Source organism: Nicotiana sylvestris, chromosome 2, assembly GCF_000393655.2.
Source record: "Nicotiana sylvestris chromosome 2, ASM39365v2, whole genome shotgun sequence".
NCBI lineage: Eukaryota > Viridiplantae > Streptophyta > Magnoliopsida > Solanales > Solanaceae > Nicotiana > Nicotiana sylvestris.
The window spans coordinates 151,000,200-151,021,030 of NC_091058.1; the positions used below are offsets into that span (position 1 = coordinate 151,000,200).

At 41.0% G+C, this 20,831-nt stretch overlaps 1 protein-coding gene across 1 annotated transcript; it reads left to right on the forward strand.

Moving 5' to 3' along the window:
- The first annotated feature begins 19,504 nt into the window (after nucleotides 1-19,504).
- On the forward strand, nucleotides 19,505-20,185 carry LOC138885789 (uncharacterized). Its single transcript, XM_070166768.1, has one exon. The coding sequence runs from the start codon at nucleotides 19,505-19,507 to the stop codon at nucleotides 20,183-20,185; it is 681 nt and encodes a 226-aa protein (XP_070022869.1).
- The last annotated feature ends 646 nt before the right edge of the window (nucleotides 20,186-20,831 follow it).

Consider the following 20,831-nt stretch of genomic DNA (forward strand, 5'->3'; position numbering starts at 1 on the left):
CCCCATAAAACATCGATTGTTGAGGCTCCAAATTTAGAACTCAAGCCTTTACCTTCTAATCTGCGATATGCATACTTAGGTGTTTCATAATCCTTACCTGTGATCATACAATCTTCATTATTAAATGTGCAATAGGACAAGTTAAGGCGGGTTCTGAGGGAATACAAAGGGGCCATTGGTTGGACTATTGCTGATATCAAGGGAATTAATCCATCATTTTGCTTGCATAAAATATTCCTGGAGGATGGATACAAACCAAGTGTAAAGCAGCAGAGACGATTGAATCCTATTATGAAAGAGGTGGTAAAAAAGGAGATTATCAAATGGCTGGATGCGGGGATCATATTTCTTATCTCTGACAGCAATTGGGTAAATCCTGTGCAGTGCATGCCGAAAAAGGAGGCATGATAGTTGTGGCAAATGAGAAAAATAAGTTGATATCTACCAGAACGGTGACAGGTTGGAGGGTATGCATTGATTATAGGAAACTCAACAAGGCTACGTGCATGGACCACTTCCCTCTCTCTTTCATTGATCAGATGTTGGACATGCTAGCCGAGAATGAATATTATTACTTTCTTGATGGTTACTCCAGTTACAACCAGTTAATGATAGCACCAGAAGACTAGGAAAAGACTCCATTTACTTGCCCCTATGGCACCTTCGCCTTTAAAAGGATGCCATTTGGGTTATGCAATGCACTAATGACTTTTCAAATGTGTATGATGGTCATCGTCACCGACATGGTGGAGAAATTCGTGGAGGTGTTCATTGATGATTTTTCAGTCTTCGGGTCGTCCTATGATAATTATCTGAAGAACTTGGAGTTGGTTCTAGCTTGCTGTGAGGAAACTAACCTGGTGCCTAATTGGGAGAAGTGCTATTTTATGGCTCAAAAAGTTATTGTATTGGGACATCGAGTGTCCATACAAGGAATTGAAATTGACAAGGCCAAGGTGGAGGCAGTGGGAAGATTACCACCACCCATCACTGTTAAGGGCATCCACAACTTCTTGGTACATGCAGGTTTTGATAGACATTTCATTAAAGATTTTTCAAAAATTGCTAATCGCTTGTGCATATTACTAGAAAAGGATGTCGCATTCAAGTTTGATGATGCCTGTTTGAAGGCATTCGAGGAGCTAAAATCGAAGTTGGTGTCTGCGCTAATCATTATCGTACCTGACTGGAGTATGCCCTTTGAGTTGATATGTGATGCGAGTTATGTAGCAATTGGGGTTGTGCTTGGATAGAGGAAGAACACAGTGTTACATTCAATCTACTATGCCAACAAGTCCCTAACTGAGGGACAACTCAATTACATAATGACGAAAAAAGAATTGTTGGCAGTTGTCTATGCTTTTGATAAGTTTCCGTCCTACTTAGTAGGAACACATGTGATCGTGTACATGGATCATACGTCGATCAGGTATTTAATCTCAAAAATATATGCTAAGCCGAGACTGATTAGATGGGTATTTCTTTTGCAGGAATTTGACTTGGAAATCCATAATCGGACGTGCATAGAGAATCAGGTGGCTGACCACTTGTCAAGGCTAGAAAATCATGAGCATGTAGAGAAAAAAGGGTGATTAAGGAGACGTTCCCATATAAGCAACTCTTTGCAGTCACACATGATCCGCCACCATGGTATGCAGATTATGTAAATTTCATAGTGAGCGGAGTACTTCCTTCAAAAATGCCACCTGAAGGGAGGAAGCGATTCCTACATGACATAAACTACTATTTTTGAGATGAGCCATTCTTATATCGACAATGTGCTAACCAACGGATGAGGAGATGCATTCTAGAGAAAGAGGTGGAGCAGATTTTGTATGATTGTCACTCCTCACCTTATGGTGGGCATCATGGTGGTGATAGAACAACTGCAAAAGTTCTACAGTCGGTATTCTATTGGCTGACTCTGTTTAAAGATGCCCATTCATTTTTGAAGAAGTGTGATTGGTGTCAAAGAACTGGGACAATCACTAGAAAAAATGAGATACTACTCAGGAACATTCTTAAGGTGGAGATTATCGATGTATGGGAGATTGATTTTATTGGACCATTCCTATCATCTAGAGGGAAAAAATACATCTTGTTAGTAGTGGACTACGTGTCTAAGTGGGTGGAGACCATTTCTTTACCTTCTAATGATGCGAAGGTGGTAGCTAATTTTGTCGAAGAACATTTTTACATGTTTCGGGACTCCCCGAGCTCTGACAAGTGATGAAGGTACACATTTTTGCAATAGACTTTTGAAAAAACTTCTATCTAAATACGGGGTCAAGTATAAAGTTTCCACCACATATCTCCCTCAGAAAAGTGGGAAATCAGAGGTATCAAACAGAGAAATAAAGCAAATCTTGGAGAAAACAATCAGTGCAAATAGGAAAGACTGGGCAGCAAGGTTGGATGACGCTCTACGCGCGTATAAGACTGCATTTAAGACACCTATTGGGACCTCACCTTAGAAGTTGGTCTATGGAAAAGCATGTCACCTTACAGTTGAGCTAGAACACAAGGCCTTTTGGGCAGTCAAAAAGCTTAATATGGATATGGAGTTGGCAGGTGAGAAGAGATTGCTCCAACTTAATGAGCTAGATGAATTCAGGCTAAATGCATATGAGAATGCCAAATTATATAAAGAAAAGATCAAAAGGTGGCATGACAAGCACAACAAGCTTTACCATTTCGAGCCGGTCCAGTTGGTATTGCTATTCAATTCAAGGTTGAAGTTGTTACCTGGAAAATTAAAGTCGAGATGGTCTAGACCTTTTGAAATAGTGCATGTAATACCATACGAGGCAATAGAGTTATGAGCACCACATTCGAAAAGGAATTTCTTGGTCAATGGGCAAAGAGTCAAGCATTATTGAGGTGGTGACATGGATCATCATAAGTCCTCAATTGCTTTAAAAGATGATTAAGAAATGGTTTCATCGTGCTGTGACGTTAAATCTAGCGCTTGTTAGGAGGCAACCCAACTTTATTGCTTTCTTCTAGTTTCTTAAAAAAAGAGGGGGGGGGGGAAACAACGAAGTGGACCTCGCTTCGCGAGACTGAGATCGAGAATGTTGCAGAGCAAATTTTGGGGGGAAGCAAAGTGTATCTGACTTCACGAGATTGGGACCAAAAGGGAGAACAAAAAATAGAGTGGGCATCGAAGTTACTATGGCTTCGCGAGACTGGGATTGGCCACAACTGAGAGAGCAACGGGGTACGTCTCAAAGTCGCACGTCGCGCGGACCTGGCGCGACCCTGAGGTATTTGATTTATTTTATTATTCTTTTTTTCCTTTTGTTTCTAGTTATTTTACCAAAAAAACCTTCTCCCTCTCTCACTCAAAAACGTGCAGCCCCCTCCCCACTTTTCTTCCTCACTGTTCCCCATCGCCCCATCTCCACAAGGTAAGAACCCTTTTTCTCTCAAGTTGTTTTCCTTTTTATTTACTCTTCCTTCCCCATGGCAGTCCCCTCAAATGTTTAGGTGAGGTTTAGTGAAGTCTAAGTAACTAACCTACCTCTATAAGCAATACGACCTTCTCTTGAGTGTGGGGTGGCCGTTGGGTGTCTTATGAACTTCAATTGTATTTCCTAAGACTAGTGTCATCCGCGGTCGACTTAGGCACGACTTAGATTTTTCCTTCCCCACTTGTTTTTGAATTATGCTAATTAACATGGAATAACTAAAATGTTACAAACTGATACAAATGAGCTTCAGATGGTTGATTTTTAATGCTACTATTGGAACTATTACAGAGGAGCCAGGACTAGCCATAGTGACTTGTAGAAGGTGCAGGGAATGTCACGACTGAGGTTCCTCCTAATTGGGAGGGTGAGCTAATTGAGTTAGTTGACGCATCTGGCATCGCACTAGAAAAGCTAGCACTTCCGGGAACCTACGTTCACAGCCGGTCCTTACCACGACCCTAGTGATTTTGAGGGAGTTTCTGACACCCACTCTATTTTTTGATCTTGTTTATTTGTATTTTTGTGATATTGTGCAACTTAGGACAATCCATATTCTTATGTGTGGGGTGGGGTGTCAGATTTTGATTTTTTGTGGCATGTGCTTAATTGCTAGTGATACATTTGTAATTGCATGATCACACTTATGGCCATTGTAATTGTATAATTGTAGTCATTTTTTTAGTGGCTTAATCTCGAGTTTTCTTTAAACCATAGTTCTTTCTCGAGATGCCATTTTCTTGAACCGGGTATTTTTAGGTAGATTGCTTTTTTGTAATCTTTATGGATGTTTCCCAATGATGGACTACCTAGACAATTTTCTTGAGGGACTAAAGTCTAAAGAAAAATTCAAAAAGATTTTCTTTTTTTTTTCTTCTTCTTTTTGAATTGATAATGGAATGGGAACAACTTGAGCATCTTTGCTATTGACATATTTTATATCGGGGTTTAGGTTCAGAGCATTTAAACTAAGTACTTTCATCATGATCTTTATTTTACCTGACTCATATGCTCATTTACTGATTCCTGTGATTACTTCCTAATTGTTGGAATTATTATAATGACTATGCTTAGTTGTTTAACTTGAGAGTCGGGCCTGAGATGCCCAGAGTGAATCATGTGCATTGCGTGATGTGAGGTCTTGATTACATTTTGTGTTATACTGTGTTAGTCTAAAACTTGCCCCGTGTGTTAGTTGAAGCAAAATAAGTAAGCTTTGTGAGACTAGGAGATGATGTAGGCATTTCTTTGATTATCCGTTGAGATAGTATGCCACCATAAATAAAATTATCCTTATATAGCTCATTTGAGCCTATAAACCTTTTCTTTGGCACCCACATTAGAAGCTTATTCCCTTTTTGTTCTTAACTAGCTCTTCTTGAACCTTTACCTCAGAAAGCACTAACATCGCTAGAAGAGTAAGGTATGAGTTGAGGTAGCTTTTGAGTGGAACCATAGAAAGGCCAAAGGTGCATGTGTATTTTGAAAGATCATTAGCTGGGCAACCTAATTGGGGAGAGTGTTGCAAAAAAAAGGTCATAGAAAATACAAAAAAGAAAAGAAAAGAAAAGAAAAAATAGAAAATACACCTCCTATTCTTCTTATCCGGGATAGTGAATATGTAGTTGTGCTTAAAGAGAAATGCCGAATTGCACATGGTTTCATCGCGTTGCTTGGATTGGTAATGAAGAGCGTGCATTTGAAAGTTAAGTGTAGTGTATTAATGTGCTTAGGAGGGTTAGTCACTATATCCAAATATATCATACACATCCCTTAGCCTATATTACAACTTGAAAAGACCTAATTGATCTCGGACGTCGCAAGCTTAGATTAGTAGAGACATACACTACGGGCAATCCTATGGATGACCTTGGGATACACATGAATTTATTTGAGAGAGTGAACCAATTCTTTTGATTTGTAAGTCCTTAAATTATACTTGAATGCATATTTGAATATGTGGACTAATTTATATTTCTGGTTTTTATTGAGGGCACATGATTTACAGAGGATTGGTAAAGTCTAATGTAACGACCCGGCCGATCATTTTAAGAATTAATGCCCTGATCCCTTATTAACTGCTTTTCCCGTATTTGTTTATGCTATTGTGAGTTGACGGGAGGATTTATTTGGAGTTTCGGAGAGTTTTGGGACACGTAGTCCCTAAATGAGAGTTTAAGTTTTAAAATTTGTATCGTAGTTAGAGCAGTGTGAAGGTGGCCTCGGAATGGAATTCCGGTTGTTTAGTTAGCTCCGTTGGGTGATTTCGGGCTTAGGGGCGTGTTCGAATTGTGTTTTGAAGGTCCGTAGCTTATTTAGGCTTGAAATGCCAAAAGTTGAATTTTTAAAGTTTCCGGTTCGATAGTGAGATTTTGAACTAAGGGTCGGAATGGAATTCCAGAACTTGGAGTAGCTCCGTAGTGTTGGATTTGACGTGTGTGCAAAATTTCAAGTCATTCGAACGAGGTTTGATAGACTATTTGATCGAAAGCGAAATTTGAGAGTTTTTGGAGTTTTTAGGCTTGAATCCTTGGTTAATTCGATGTTTCGATGTTGTTTTAGGTGTTTTGAGGATTGGCATAAGCTTGGATGATGGTATATGACTTTTTCATGCTTTTGGTTGAGGTCCCGGGGGGCCTCAGATGATTTTGGATAGTTAACGGGAAGTTTGGAGTTGGGAATTTGTAGCTGAAGCTGTTGAGTTTGCAAATATAACCGCACCTGCGGCTTGGGGACCACAGGTGCGAGCCTGCAGAAGTGAAAGTGAAGCCGTAGATGTGTCCAAGAGGAAGAAAGGTTGGAACCGCAAATGCTGAAGTTTTGCCGCACCTGCGAGCCCGCTGATACGGTGCCTGGGGCGCAGGTGCGGATAAAGAGGATTAATGGGAACCGTAGAAGCGGTTTATTATGCGCAAGAGCGGTTCCGCAGGTGTAGAAATTTGGACCACAGATGCGGTATTGCTGGGCAGAACATATAAATAGATGCCTTCGCGAATTTAAGTTATTTTTCATCTCTTTTCAAACGGGAAGAAGCTTTGGGGATCATTTTCAAGGGAGATTTTCAGAGGGATTCATTGAGGTAAGGTCTTTGGTCCTTAAGCTCATTATTATGGTAATTGTTATCATTGTAAGCATGAAAGTTGAAGAAAAATCAGTGATAAATTGAGGGTTAGGGCTTGGTTAATTAGAGAGCTTTGAGTGGTGACTTGAGGGACCAGTTGAGGTCCGTTTTTGATACTTTTGGTATGACTGAACTCGTGAGAGTATGAGAATTCTAAAAATATAAATTTTACCCGATTTCGAGACGTGGGCCCGGGGGACGTTTTGGTCATTTTTCCTAATCTCGCGTATTAGCTTAGAATTAATTAGTGGAATGAATTACTTTAAGTAATGTCCGAAAACCCCTTACCCACCCTCATCGTCTCTTTCAGAGACTCTAACCACTGAAAACCCTAGAAGTCGCCGGTGGATTCCACACTAGATTCACACCATAAAATCCTCTTCCTCCCCTCATGTCGAATCCGTCGCTGGTTTTCCTCGAATCCCCATGTAGCCTCTCGAATCATAAATCAAAGATTCGAGCCTTAGAAGCCAAAACATAGTTCATTCATGCAAGATTATCTCTCCGGTGTTTATGAGCGTTCAAGGCCGATTTTATCGCAAAACAATGTTAGTCCCCTATTCTTGACAAAGAACAAGTGATTAATATTATTTTGCGGTTTAAATCGGAAGTCAGTCACGAGTTCGAGTGTTGGGTGAATTCTATTTCTTTGTTTGTCCATTTTCGTTCTTTTTTTTCTCTTCCTACTCTTCTTCTTCTATGATTGTTCAAATGGCATGTTCTTGGTATGAATTTGTTGAAGAATTTTGAACCCGACTGTCCCCTTTAGATTAATTTAGGGTACAATTCGTCAGTCTTTCAGTTTTGCTTTTTCAAGCTTCTACTTGCTGTTCTTCGTCTTCTTAATTTTATGTTAAGTTATGGCGTTTTCTGTTAATTAGCTTGAATTGGGTTTTATTAATTTGATTAATTTAGTTTAATTCCGGTCAGGGGTTTAGCTTAACGGAAAATCAATGGTTAGCTCATTTTTTGGCTTTTTGTGGTTGCTTCTCACTCGGATTAGTCAGTTGGAGTTATGATCTTTTGGTTTGGGCCTTGGGTTCAATTCTGACCCATTCATTTGGGCTTGAACCAGTAATTCAAAATTGACCCAAAGATTGGTTTTAAGTTGAAGGAGTAAATAACTGGGGTTGTAAGGGTAATTTGAGAATTCTAGGTGAAGGGAATCTCTAGTAACTGAATAGGAAGCTTCTTGGAAGTTAGGGTGGGGACTTAGCTAAAAATCTGAATTTTAAATTGAGGATATGTGAGCAAAAACAAAAATGGAAAAAGGTTTCAATTGCAAAATTGAATTCTTTTGGGCAGCCCTAATGCCTTGCCTATAAAGGCACCTTTGCTTGACATTCAAGGGGGATTTTTTTTAGGGATTGAGAAATAAAATTCTGAAAAAGAAACAAAATGGCTGAAAACTCTAAAGCTGCACTGATTTCCAGCATTTCCTTGATGAAAAACTAATCAAAATTCTGTTTCAGCTTGGATTTTTTAGTTCTTCCCATTAGTTAGAATCCTTGAAAAACTTCACATCCTGCATCTGGTTTGGAGATGGCTTGATTTTGGGGTTTCAAAAGTTGGTTTTGGGTTGTGGTGGGGCTTATTGTTTCATTGATATTGCTGGGTCTTTGGTTCTGCTGCTGCCTACTGCTTCCTCAGTTCTTTCCCTTTCAATTTCCAGGTACATGTTCTTGAGACTCATACAATGTGATACTCAAATTGAAGATCGAAATGGAAATGGAATGTTGAAGTTTAAACTTTAAGTTACTGGTTCATAGCTTAGCTTTATTTCTTTTGTATATGAATCTCTTCTGTTTCATGATCCTCCTACTAAGTTTTCTTATGTGTAGTCAACCATGTCATTAAAAGTTTCATGTTTACTTTAGGATTTAAATATGGTTCTGTTTGAGTGTATTTGATCCAGGACATTTTGGACCTTATGTAGTGTGTGCTAAATGAGTCAGTAGTTGGATCCTACATTCCATTATGTAATTTAAGTAGAAGGACTGTAGTAGAGCTATCTTCCTGTTGTATGATTCATTTAAGATGTCATGGCATATGTGTCATGTTTAAATAACATTCAGATTCACGAAATAGCTAATTGAATGGGGTTTTAGGTTGTGGTCAGTTTTCTCTTTCTTTACAAGTTACTTCTGGACATGTGATGTTAGTAATATTCAAAGTTTCTGGGTATACTAGTTATTGGGTAGTGCTGAGACTTATCAAGTCGTGTTTTACTTGTAATTGTGATTGTTTTGCATTAGCATTGACTCGATATTGAGTCTAGGATCTTCAGCCTTGTTCTTTAAAGGTTTTGAGCTCATTGAGCTTTGGATTCTGAGGTCCTTTGCAAAGAAAATGGCATGTTGCCGCTACTTGGGCTTGTTTCTTGAGCCTAGTAACTCGTTCGTTGGTTCACTGGATGTTCTCTTTTATAAGCCGATTTGATTAGCACATGCAAAAATAGAAATAGAAATTTAGTTAGTCAATTTGTGTTAATTAGTTAAGGTTAAAAAATAATTGTTAGTCCAATCTCGCTCTGCTTATAATTTTGATTGATTTGTAGCTAGCCAATTTGGGCTTAAATGTTGATTCTATGATTTGGGGCTTGATACTGGCCCCATTGACGAAAGTCAAGGCCAGCTGAGTCTGTCTGGGCTATGTCCTTAGATAGTCATCTCACTTTAAGAAATTGGGCTCACGTTTGGGCCCAAATCTGAAGGCATCTGTGAGTAGGATCCGGACCCACTCCACTCGTGTTGAACCTTGCTTGCCGTCAATTGTTTGTGCTGACCCAAAATTCCTTTGCTAAATAATTAATCTTTATCTATGCAAGTTTTTTTAGTTAGTTTGAGTTAAAACTCTCAAGTTCATTTATCGCTCAATTGATTAGTATTTAATTTTTGAGGTGAGCCATATTATATAACCCAAATGGCTATGGACCTCGAAACTAATTTTAGAAGTCTTTAAAATAGAGTAAGCGAGGCGAGCTGTGCCAAATAAAATCTCAAATGCATGGCCCTCATTAATTTTTTTTAATCCTTAAAATCCAGGCATGCCATTTAGTCGAATTTCCATGGCCCTCGCAAACTTCAAAAAGGCGTAGTTGCTTTGGGCGCGTAATTTAAATTACTTTCTTAAACTCGGGTGTGCATTTCATGTGACCCAAATCCGAATCTTAGCAACGTTAAATAAAATGTTTCTCAGACTGCGGGTGCATTTCATGTGGCGTGGTCCAAAGACGTGTTTTAGATGACGTTGAAATCTTACTTAAAACAATTTAAAGCGGTTTAAAGCTAAAATGCACACAGGTCTAAAAATGTTTTTAAAATCAAATAATTGAGCGAAAAATAATAGTTGAGCGACCGTGCTAGAACCACGGAACTCGGGAATGCCCAACACCTTCTCCCGTGTTAACAGAATTCCTTAACCGAATTTCTGTGTTCGCGGACTATAAAACAAAGTCAATCCTTTCCTCGATTCGGGATTTGAACCGGTGACTTGGGACACCATAAAATTATCCCAAGATGCGACTCTGAATATTTAAATGAAATAATCCCGTTTCGATTGTCCTTTAACTGGAAAAACTCCCTTGTACCCTTCTAGGGGTGTAAGAAAAGGAGGTGTGACAGCTTTGGCGACTCTGCTGGGGATCGAACCCAGAATCTCTGGTTCAAGGTTCAAGAATTCGAGCTTAGAATAATTGTTATAGTTGGCTTTATCCATTATCTGAATTTGTTACATGATTTGGGCCTAATGTGCTAATTGATTGCTTCTACCGCTTTGATATTCCGTGAACTATATATAAACTGTTGCGAAATCCCTCTTCTCTCTGAGTCTTCTAAATCATGAAGAAGTGTGCACTTTGTGTGACTTCTTTTCTGTTAGAGTCATATCCCAAATTTAGAACGAGGTTCGGGCAAGTTGCAAAGCCGGTGAAGCTTCTGTATTCCAGGTACGCTACCCCCCCCCCCCCCCCCGGCTCGAGTTGTTCGCTCGGGTAAGCCAGGTCTAGAACAATAAACCCAGGTTTTAAACCTAGTACAAGAAGACCTCATGCCGGATCCCTAGTAGGAACGTTTGCTTGCATCATGTGCATTTAACTTTGGAGACTCAACACAGGGGTTGGGTCTGTCTAGGACAGGTATACCAAAAATGAAAAAAGACCATCGTGATGCATCTTACTTGCTACTTGTGCATTTATTTGCTTCAGACTTGCATGCTGAACGGCTTATGAATATTGGGAAAAGTCGAGGAAAGAGAAATAGCAGTGTAGAGGGTTAAGAGAGTTAATCACCTGTTTTGAGAAAATCCAATGTCCAAATAGCGCTGAAACTCTGCCGAATATTTGAGAAAAAACGAAGTGAAAAATGAAAAAAATAGTTTGTTTTATTTGCCCAAACTACGCTAGTTTGATTCTCACAGGGTGTGAGATACGTAGGCAACCCCCATCGGGTCCAACTTCTCTTTTGTAAAAGCAACCCAAAAAGAATAAAATTTTTATTTTCATTACAAATAAAGTAAGATGATGTCATTCTTCTCAAAATAGCCAAATATCCCTCAAAAGGGCGCCAGAAGGCTGTTTTGCAAGAATAACCACTTTTAGTCACTTTTAAAGGTTTTGGCTGGTTAGCCGACATAGCCTTAAATCTTTGTTTTCGAAATGTTGAAAGGCCATATTGGTAAGGTCGAATATTTTTGTGAAAGTTTTGAAAAAAAAATGGTCATTTTTCTTGAGTCAAGATGAGTCTTAATTTTCTTTTAATTAAAATCACCTTAATAAATGTGCAGGATGAGCACAATTCAAAATGAACCTTTCTTAGTCCTGAAGAGATCCCTTTGGAGTTGCATATGTGGTGGCATGATTTGGGGGACGACAGCAGGAAAGTTGTGACAAAAGCGTTGGGCGGTCTTATCGGGTTCTTGAAGGTTAAGCCAAGAAAAGATGTGATTGAGACCTTGATACCATTTTGGACCCAGCACATAATGTATTCCACTTTGCTGATTTCGAGTTAACTCCTACACTGGAAGAGATATCAGGCTATGCCAACTTCGAGGGGAATCTTAGAAATCAATACCCGGTAGCACCGAGAACAGTAACCCCTCACAAATTTTTGGACTTGTTAAGCATCAGTCGGGACATCCAAGACGGAAATTTGGCCAAAGGATTCTGTACCTTCTACTTTTTGTATCGACGCTACGGGAATCCCCGTGGCTTCGAAACGCTAGATACCGGTCTTAATCATACGGGAAACCAAGACAAGTGGGAATCTCGGAGAGGATTAGCTTTTTAATGGCATTCCTGGGTATTTTGGTTTGCCCTAGAAAAGATGGGAAAATAGAGTTGGGGCTTGTAGGGATAGCTGACTTCTTGATGAAAAAGGCAAATGAGACTATAGTGTCGCTGATCTTGATGGAAATTTACCGAGCTCTGACCCTTTGTCGAGAAGGAGGGAAGTTCTTTGAAGGTGCAATATGCTGTTACAACTATGGATGGAGGAACACCTTTGTCACCATCCCGGATACTTGAATTGTTGTATGAATGGCCTTGAATGCATCAAAAACATGAAAAGCGGGTAGAGGGTTATGAGTTCCTAGATGGTATGAAAGCATGGCATGCTTATTTGAGATCTTTGACTGCATACAAGATCGAATGGACGATCGGGTGGCTCTCGGTTAGTGAAGTAATCTATATGTCGGCTGAGGTGTGTTTTTTGCTATTGATGGGTCTTCAGAGTATCCAGCCTTATACTCCGCACACAGTCCTACGTCATTTAGGCCGATACCAGACCATCCCACATGATGAAGATTTGAGCTGGCAGGCCATTGAGTTAGAACCAAAAGCCGCCTTCCCAGAAGAAAAATGCGTTAGATTTGGCATCAGTGCAAATTCTTAGGGCCTAATACTCAAGTACGAGATCTATCCAAAGGCGAGGTGGAGCCTAGTTACATTGCTTGGTATGGTAAAAAATACCGAGTTGATCATGAGCCCGAAAGGCCACAAAGAGACCCCATGTCCAATAGTTCACCGACGGAGCACAAGTGCAATGGGACTGGTTGACCAAAGAAAACGAGTACAGGGTTACCATAAGCAAATTGGAAAAGCAAGTCAAATAACGAGAATAGCTTGCAAGCCGCGACAGACAAAGGAGAAAAGAAAAATCTAGCCAAAGAAAATGAGGCCCTTCAATCCCAAATTCAGAAAATGAAAATAGTGGCAGAAAACCCCACCCGAAGTGCCAAAGATGAAAAACTCATAGATAACCTTAGGCAGAAAGTGAGTGACTATAGTTTTTATTTGAACTAAGTAGAAAGTGAACTAGCCATGGCTCGAAAGCAATTGGCTAAAAACGCAAATGAACGAGCACGCCTGGTTAAACAGTTGAAAGAAAAGTACGACAATGAGGTCGCGGGATTAAAGAAAAGGGTCATCACAACGGAAAACAAAATGATCAAACAAGCGAAAAACTTCAAGGTTGAAAGGGAACATTGTTATACAGCATTGGCACAATCAGAAATAGATTTGCAACAACTTCAGGAGCAGAATCATGTGGCCGAGCAAACTTTGGAAGCCAGGGCCCAGCAGATCGGGCGTTTGTTACAAGAAAAAGGTGTCATAAGAGAGAATTAGAAACATCACCAATTACATTGTTGTGAAGTACCAAGCCTGTGATGATATGACTCGCACCACCTTCTTCGCGGCAGTGATGACATTTGTTAAACAAATAATGAGTGATTTGGATCGACTTCAAAGGGATCTTGCATATAGGCCCGCGACAAGACCGAATGATGTCCCGCGGGCACCAGGAGCATTAATGTATTCATGATTTTTCATTTGAGTTAGTATTTCCTTTTCCGTCAGTTGTTTTGAGTCTGTATTTTCTTTCTACTGGAGTCTGTCAGTTGTTTTCGAGTCTGTATTTTCTTTTGTTGGAGTATGATAGTTTAATTCGGAGTCTATACTTTGTCTTTGCATCAGAGTCTGTTAGTCTGTTAGTTTCGAGTATTTGTAATCAAAACATTTGCTTTTTATGAAAATTGAAAATCTCAAAATATTTTATTACTTACTTTCACACTTATCTCCCAGAACTATGCTCGGTCTGATTCATGCGGGGTCATGATACGTAGGCAATCTCCATAGGATTTGACCATAACCAAAAGAGAAAAGAGAGAAGAAAAAGAAAAAGAGAGAGGAAAAACAAGAGAGAAAAAGAAAAGAAGAGAGAGAAAAATAAGAAAACCAAGAGAAAGAAACAATGGCAAAACAAGAGGGAAATGAGAGGATAAAAACAAAGAAAAGGCAAAGGCCAGAATGAAAAGAGAGAAAAAGGGGGAAAAGAGAAATTGCAAATGGAAATAAGGAAAAGCCGGGATGACGCAAGCAGCCGATCAAATGCATAATAGATACAGTTAACTGCTTAGGTGAATTCATTCCCCGAAATGTGCAGTTACCAATTTTTTAAAGCCCTAATCATTAACAAGGTTGTTATTGATATACTGAGTTCAGGAAGGTGGTTAGTTGATTGGTATTCTGGCAACTCACTCCTACAACACCCGATCAAAAGACAAGCTGAACATGGCCAACCAAGAACCAGAGACAAGTATTGTTGATATGTCAAAATAGGTGGAAGAATTGGATGTTAATACGATGAATGAAGAGATGTATAAATTAAAGCAGCAAATGACTGAAATGTACCAGGCCTGGGCAAAGGGTCATCCACCACCAGTTTATCCCGCCAACCCTGCTTATATCCCACCATAGGCCCAACCTCAGGAGCCTCCCACTGTGAACTCATCTCCAGCCTTTCCCCTCTACCAATAATGCTATGGCACCACTTCCCATACTTCTCAAGCTCCACCACCCAAACAAGTCCCATACCCTCCTCCACCAGTCACTCCCATTTTTGTGGCACCTCTACCTGCTGCATTACACCGATCTTCCAGTGAACCTCTACTCCAGACTCACGACAACCAGTATTATCCCCTTGAACCCACCTTCAAAGTTTTGGAACCATATTCTTACACCCCTCATCTCGATCTCCCGGCAGAGACGGAGAAGCCACCCAAAAATCCCGAACATGAGGAGATGATCAGAAAGGTCAAAAGCTTGGAACAATCGTTTAGAGATATGAGGGGGTTGGGAGGTCAAGTAAGTGTGGCCTATAAGGATTTATGTCTGTTCCCAGATGTTCAGTTACTAGCAGGGTTCAACATGCCTAAGTTTGATTTGTACGACGGGCATGTTGACCCAGTAGCACACTTAAGAGGATTTTGTAGCAAGATGAGAGGGGCAGGCGGAAGAGATGAATTACTGATGGCCTATTTCAGCCAAAGTCTGAATGGATCGGCATTGGAATGGTATACCAGACAAGATCACAGCAGGTGGTACACATGGGATGATTTGGCCCAAGCCTACTCCTGCCATTTTTAGTATATTCTTGAATTTATTCCAGACCGCCTGTCTTTGACAAAACTTGAGAAAAAGCACAATGAAAGTTTCAGGGAATATGGTTTTAGGTGGAGAAAGCAGGTAACAAAGGTTGACCCTCCAATGAAAGAAAGTGAAATAGTGGATTATTTTCTGCAGGCCTTAGAACCTACTTATTACGATCATCTGGTATCAGCGGTAGGAAAGTCTTTCCATGAAGTGGTAAAGATGGGCAGTATGGTAGAAGAAGGGCTCAAGACAAACAAAATCATGAGTTATTTGGCTATCAAGGCAACCACTCAGGCCATTCAAAGTGGAACTGGGGGAGTAATTGGAAAGAAGAAGAAAGAGGATGTAACAATGATTGATATAGAAGCTTGGTTCGGACCGAGGGGTACATCACATTACTATAGCCAACCTCAACCCCACCACCAAACCTATCCTCATACCCCATATAGCCCACCATAACACTACTACCCACCACTAGTCTCTCATTTTTCTGTCCACCATGCCCAAACATACAGCCAACCTTCGGCCCACGAACAATGGCATACGCCAGTCCCACATAAAACATACCCATCTCCACAAAATGCCTATCCACCCCCAAGAGCCTACCGAAATCCCCCTGGAACAGGTTTCCGGCCCAATCAAGCCACCAGAATGAGAGGTTGCAGAAGAAGAAGACTTTTACTCCATTGGGAGAATCCTATACCAGTTTGTTCCGCATGTTGAAACAATTGGGTATGCTGAGTCCGATTGAACCAAAATTGCCAAATCCTCCAACGAGGAATCTTGATTACTCCGTGAGTTGTGAATATTGTTCTGATGCCCCGGGGTACGACACAGAGAAGTGCTGGCAATTGAAAACAACTATTCAAGAGCTAATTGATACTAATCGGATTGAGGTCCAAGCTCCGGAGGCACCTAATATCAACCTGAACCCATTGCCAGCTCATCAAGAGATGAATATGATTGAGATAGTGCATAAGGAAGGGGAGCCTAAGAAGCCTTTGCAAACTGTCATGATGATTCGGTCTAGTGATGCCAGGCCGTTCGAAAAGTCAACAAATGAGAAGCCTGTGATCAAGTTGAATGGGGCAAATAGTGAACCATCTGTGGTGGTCAATAAGGGGTCCTCAAGTGACGTCGTAGAGAAACATGAAAGAGCAAAAGTGGTTGTGCCGGGAGTGGCGAACAAGCCTGTTGTAATTGTGGAAGGTGCTCGCATAGACCCTGTCATCATCAAGCCGTTAACTCAATTACCAATAGTCAACAACAGGGCGGTCCCGTAGAATTATGAACGAGTGACAGTAACTTACAAGGGGAAAGAAGTTAAAGAAGAAGTATGTGATACCCATGGTTTGACTCGATCGGAAAGATGCTTTGCTCCCGAAGAGTTAAGAAAAGCTAAAAGTTCCAAAGACAACCCAGTATTGGTGAAGAAAGCTGTGACTGAGGAAGAATCAGAGGAGTTATTGAGAAAGATAAAAGTGCAGGATTATTCCATTGTGGAGCAGTTGAGGTAAACACCGGCTCAGATTATTGTCATTATTGATCCATTCAGACAAGCATCGTCGAGCTTTGATGAAGATCCTGAATGAGGCCCACGTTCCTGACAAAATCTTAGTAAACCACTTGGAAAAGATAGCTAACAAGATATTTGAGGTGAACAGAGTCACTTTTTCTGATGATGAGTTGCCCGTGGAGGGTACCGAGCACAATAGAGCCCTCTATCTGACAGTGAAATGCGAAGACTCCGTGGTTACTCGGGTGCTGGTTGACAATGGTTCCAGCGCAAACATTTGCCCTCTCTCCACTCTGAACAAGTTGAAGGTGGATGATGAAAGAATTCACAAGAACAATATCTGCATTCGGTGATTCAACGGTGGAGGGAAAGATTTAGTCGGAGACATAGTGCTTGAGCTTACATTAGTGCCAGTTGAATTTACCATGGAGTTCCAGGTGCTCGATGTGGCTGTTTCTTACAATCTGCTGTTAGGTCGACCCTGGATTCATGCTTCCAAAGCGGTCCCATCTACTTTGCATCAAATGGTCAAGTTTGAATGGGATAGATAGGAAATCGTTGTGCACAGCGAAGATAATTATTGCATTCCCAGCGATGCCATTGTTCCGTTCATAGAGTTCGAGGACGACAAGGGGCCATGGGTTTATCAGGTTTTTGACATGGTATCGGTAGAGAAAATTTCAGAAGGGAAGTGCGTTCCAACCCCGAGGGTAGCTGCCGCATCAGTCATGGTAGCTACCGAAATGTTGAAAAATGATTTTGTACCGGGCAAGGGTTTGGGTGTATCTCTGCAAGGTATCGTACAACCGGTGTCTCTCCCCAAAACTTGGATACATTTGGTTTGGGTTCAAGCCCACAGTTGCGGACATGAAAAGAGCTAGAAAGTTGAAACAAAGGGCCTGGGTCCTCCCAAAGCCCATCCCACGTCTCTTCAAATCATTTGTTAGGCCTGGCACCAAGAAACACCCAGTGGGAACAGTTCCCAGTTCAGTGGTTGATGTAGATAGAGATTTGATTGAAAAGTTCGAGAGGTTATTCACCGATGTGAACATGTTGGAAGCTGGAGAGGGCTCGAGTAAAGTGGATGTGCAGTTTGTTGGGCCCAGTGCAAAGATTAACAATTGGGAAGCTACTCCTCTCCCCACTAGGAAGGAGTTTTGGTAGTTTTCTTTGATTTTCTTTCAGTTTATCTGGATTATGCCAGGGTTGTAATTCTAATTCTAGGTTCCATCTGTTTGGATGTATAAACCTTGTTATCTTTAATTTCAATGAAATGCAATTTCCCTTTTTCTTCCTTCCTGATAGTTTTATTTTTGTTTTTCTTTTATTCCTTGTACAACTCTTTTTATGCTGGCTTCAATGATATGACATGCCTGAGGAATCTCCGGCTCAGTCTTAAAAGCCAATCTAATTCTGAAATAGTAATTAAAGAAATAGAGTGTGATGGTGAATCGGAATATGACAAGGATGAAGCCTTTGAAGAGATTAGTAAAGAATTAAGCCATTTTGAAGAAAAACACAAGCCTAACCTGAGTGATACAGAAGAAATCAATTTAGGGGACCAAGATAATGTCCGGGAAACTAAAATAAGTGTCCATCTTTAGCCATAACTCAGAGAGGAGATAATTAAAGCATTGTTCGAGTATAAAGATATTTTTGCATGGTCCTATGATGACATGCCGGGTCTAAGCACTGACTTGGTAGTTCACAAATTGCCGACTGACCCGGAATTCCCCCCTGTCAAGGAGAAGTTGAGGAAATTTAAAACTGATATGAGTGTGAAGATTAAGGAAGAGGTCACCAAACAGTTTGAGGCCAAGGTCATTCGGGTCACCCGGTATCCTACCTGGTTAGCCAATGTTGTGCCTGTACCGAAGAAGGATGGCAAGACCAGGGTGTGTGTTGATTATCAAGATCTCAACAAGGCAAGTCCCAAGGATAACTTCCCATTACCAAACATCCATATATTGATCGATAATTGTGCCAAACATGAGATTGGTTCTTTTGTGGATTGTTATGAGTGCTACCACCAAATCTTAATGGATAAGGAGGACACAGAAAAGACGACATTCATCACGCCATGTGGAATGTACTGCTATCGTGTCATGCCATTTGGTTTGAAAAATGTTGGGGCAACCTACATGAGCTCAATGACGACCATATTCCATGACATGATACACAGTGATATCGAGGTTTATGTGGATGATGTGATTGTAAAGTCTAGAAAGCAGTCTGACCATGTCAGAGATTTGAGAAATTTCTTCCAAAGGCTTCGCAGGTACAATCTCAAGCTCAATCTTGCAAAATACGCGCTCGGTGTTCCATCTGGAAAGTTGTTGGTATTCATAGTCAGCTGCCAAGGTATTGAATTAAACCTGTCAAAGATCAAAGTTATCCAGGAATTGCCACCCCCAAAGAACAAGACTGAGGTGATGAGTCTGTTGGGGAGATTGAATTACATCAGCAGGTTTATCTTCAAATTGTTAAAGAAAGATGTTGCGGTCAAGTGGACAGATGAATGTCAGAAAGCATTTGATAAGATAAAGGGGTACTTGTCAAACCCACCTGTGTTTGTCCCGCCAGAACCAGGCAGACCTTTGATTCTATATTTGACGGTCTTGGACAATTCATTTGGTTGTGTGTTGGGTCAGCATGACATTACCGGCAGGAAGGAGCAGGCCATCTATTATCTCAGCAAGAAGTTCACATCTTATGAGATTAAGTATACTCATCTTGAGAGGACGTGTTGCGCCCTCACTTGGGTGGCACAGAAGTTGAGCACTATTTGTCATCTTACACTACTTACCTCATCTCTCATTTGGATCCGTTAAAGTATATCTTTCAGAAGCCTATGCCTACAGGGAGGATCGCAAAGTGGCAGATTTTGCTCACAAAATTTGACATTGTCTACGTGACTCGGACTTCGATGAAAGCACAAGCATTTGGCCGACCATTTGGCTGAGAATCCTATGGATGAAGAATACGAACCTTTGAAGACTTACTTCCCTGATGAAGAGGTAATGAACATTGATGAGTCGGAACAGATTGAAAGGCCAGGATGGAAACTTTTCTTTGATTGGGGTGCTAACAAGAAAGGCGTTGGGATAGAAGCGGTACTTGTTTCTGGAACAGGGCATCACTACCCTGTTACGGCTCAGCTTCAGTTCTACTGTACTAACAACATGGATGAGTACGAGGCATGCATTTTGGGTTTGAGGATGGCTATGGATATGAGTGTCCAAGAGGTCTTGGTCTTGGGTGACTCGGAACTTCTGGTGCACCAGATTCAAGGGGAATTGGAAACACGAGACTTAAAACTCATACCTTACCGACAGTGCTTGCAGGATCTTTGTCAACGGTTCCAATCAATAGAGTTTAGGCATATTCCAATGATTCACAATGAGATCGCCGATGCTTTGGCGACTTTGGTGTCAATGTTGCACCATCCCGATAAGGCTTATATGAATCCTTTGCAGATGCAGATCCACGACCAGCATGCTTACTGTAATGTGGTGGAAGAAAAGCTCGATGGGGAACCTTGGTTTCACGATATCAAGGAATACATCAGGATGGGGGTGTATCTAGTACAAGCCACAGGTGATCAAAAGAGAACAATTAGGCCGTTGGCAAGCATGTTTTTCTTCAGCTGAGGGGTTCTGTACAAAAGGACTCCAGATCTTGGACTGCTGAGATGCATAGATGCTAGGCAGGCTACGTCTATTATGACCGAAATACATTCTGGAGTCTGTGGACCGTATATGAGTGGGTATGTTCTGGAAAAGAAGATTCTTCGAGCAAGTTATTATTTGCTCACCATGGAGCGAGATTGCATCAGTTATGTGCGCAAAGGTAATCAATGCCAAGTACACAGAGACTTGATTCATTCTCCGCCATCTGAATTGCATACAATGTCCGCATCATGGCCCTTTGTCGCTTGGGGCATGGATGTCATTGGGCCAATTGAGCCATCAGCATCAAACGGGCACAGGTTCATTCTGGTGGCCATAGACTATTTCACCAAGTGGGTAGAGGCTAAAACATTCAAGTCTGTAACCAAGGAGGCGGTGGTTGATTTTGTGCACTCAAATATCATTTGCCGGTTTGGGATACCAAAGGTGATCATTACAGACAATGGGGCTAATCTCAATAGTTATCTGATGAAAGAGGTGTGTCAACAGTTTAGCATTACACATCGCAATTCCACCCCATATCGCCCAAGGCGAATGGAGCAGTTGAGGTAGCCAACAAGAACATAAAGAAGATACTTCGGAAAATGGTGGAAGGGTCAAGGCAATG

Bases quoted from the DNA above. Each gene is read 5' to 3' on its own strand.
- LOC138885789 (XM_070166768.1), top strand. From the start codon at position 19,505: ATGGATGAAGAATACGAACCTTTGAAGACTTACTTCCCTGATGAAGAG.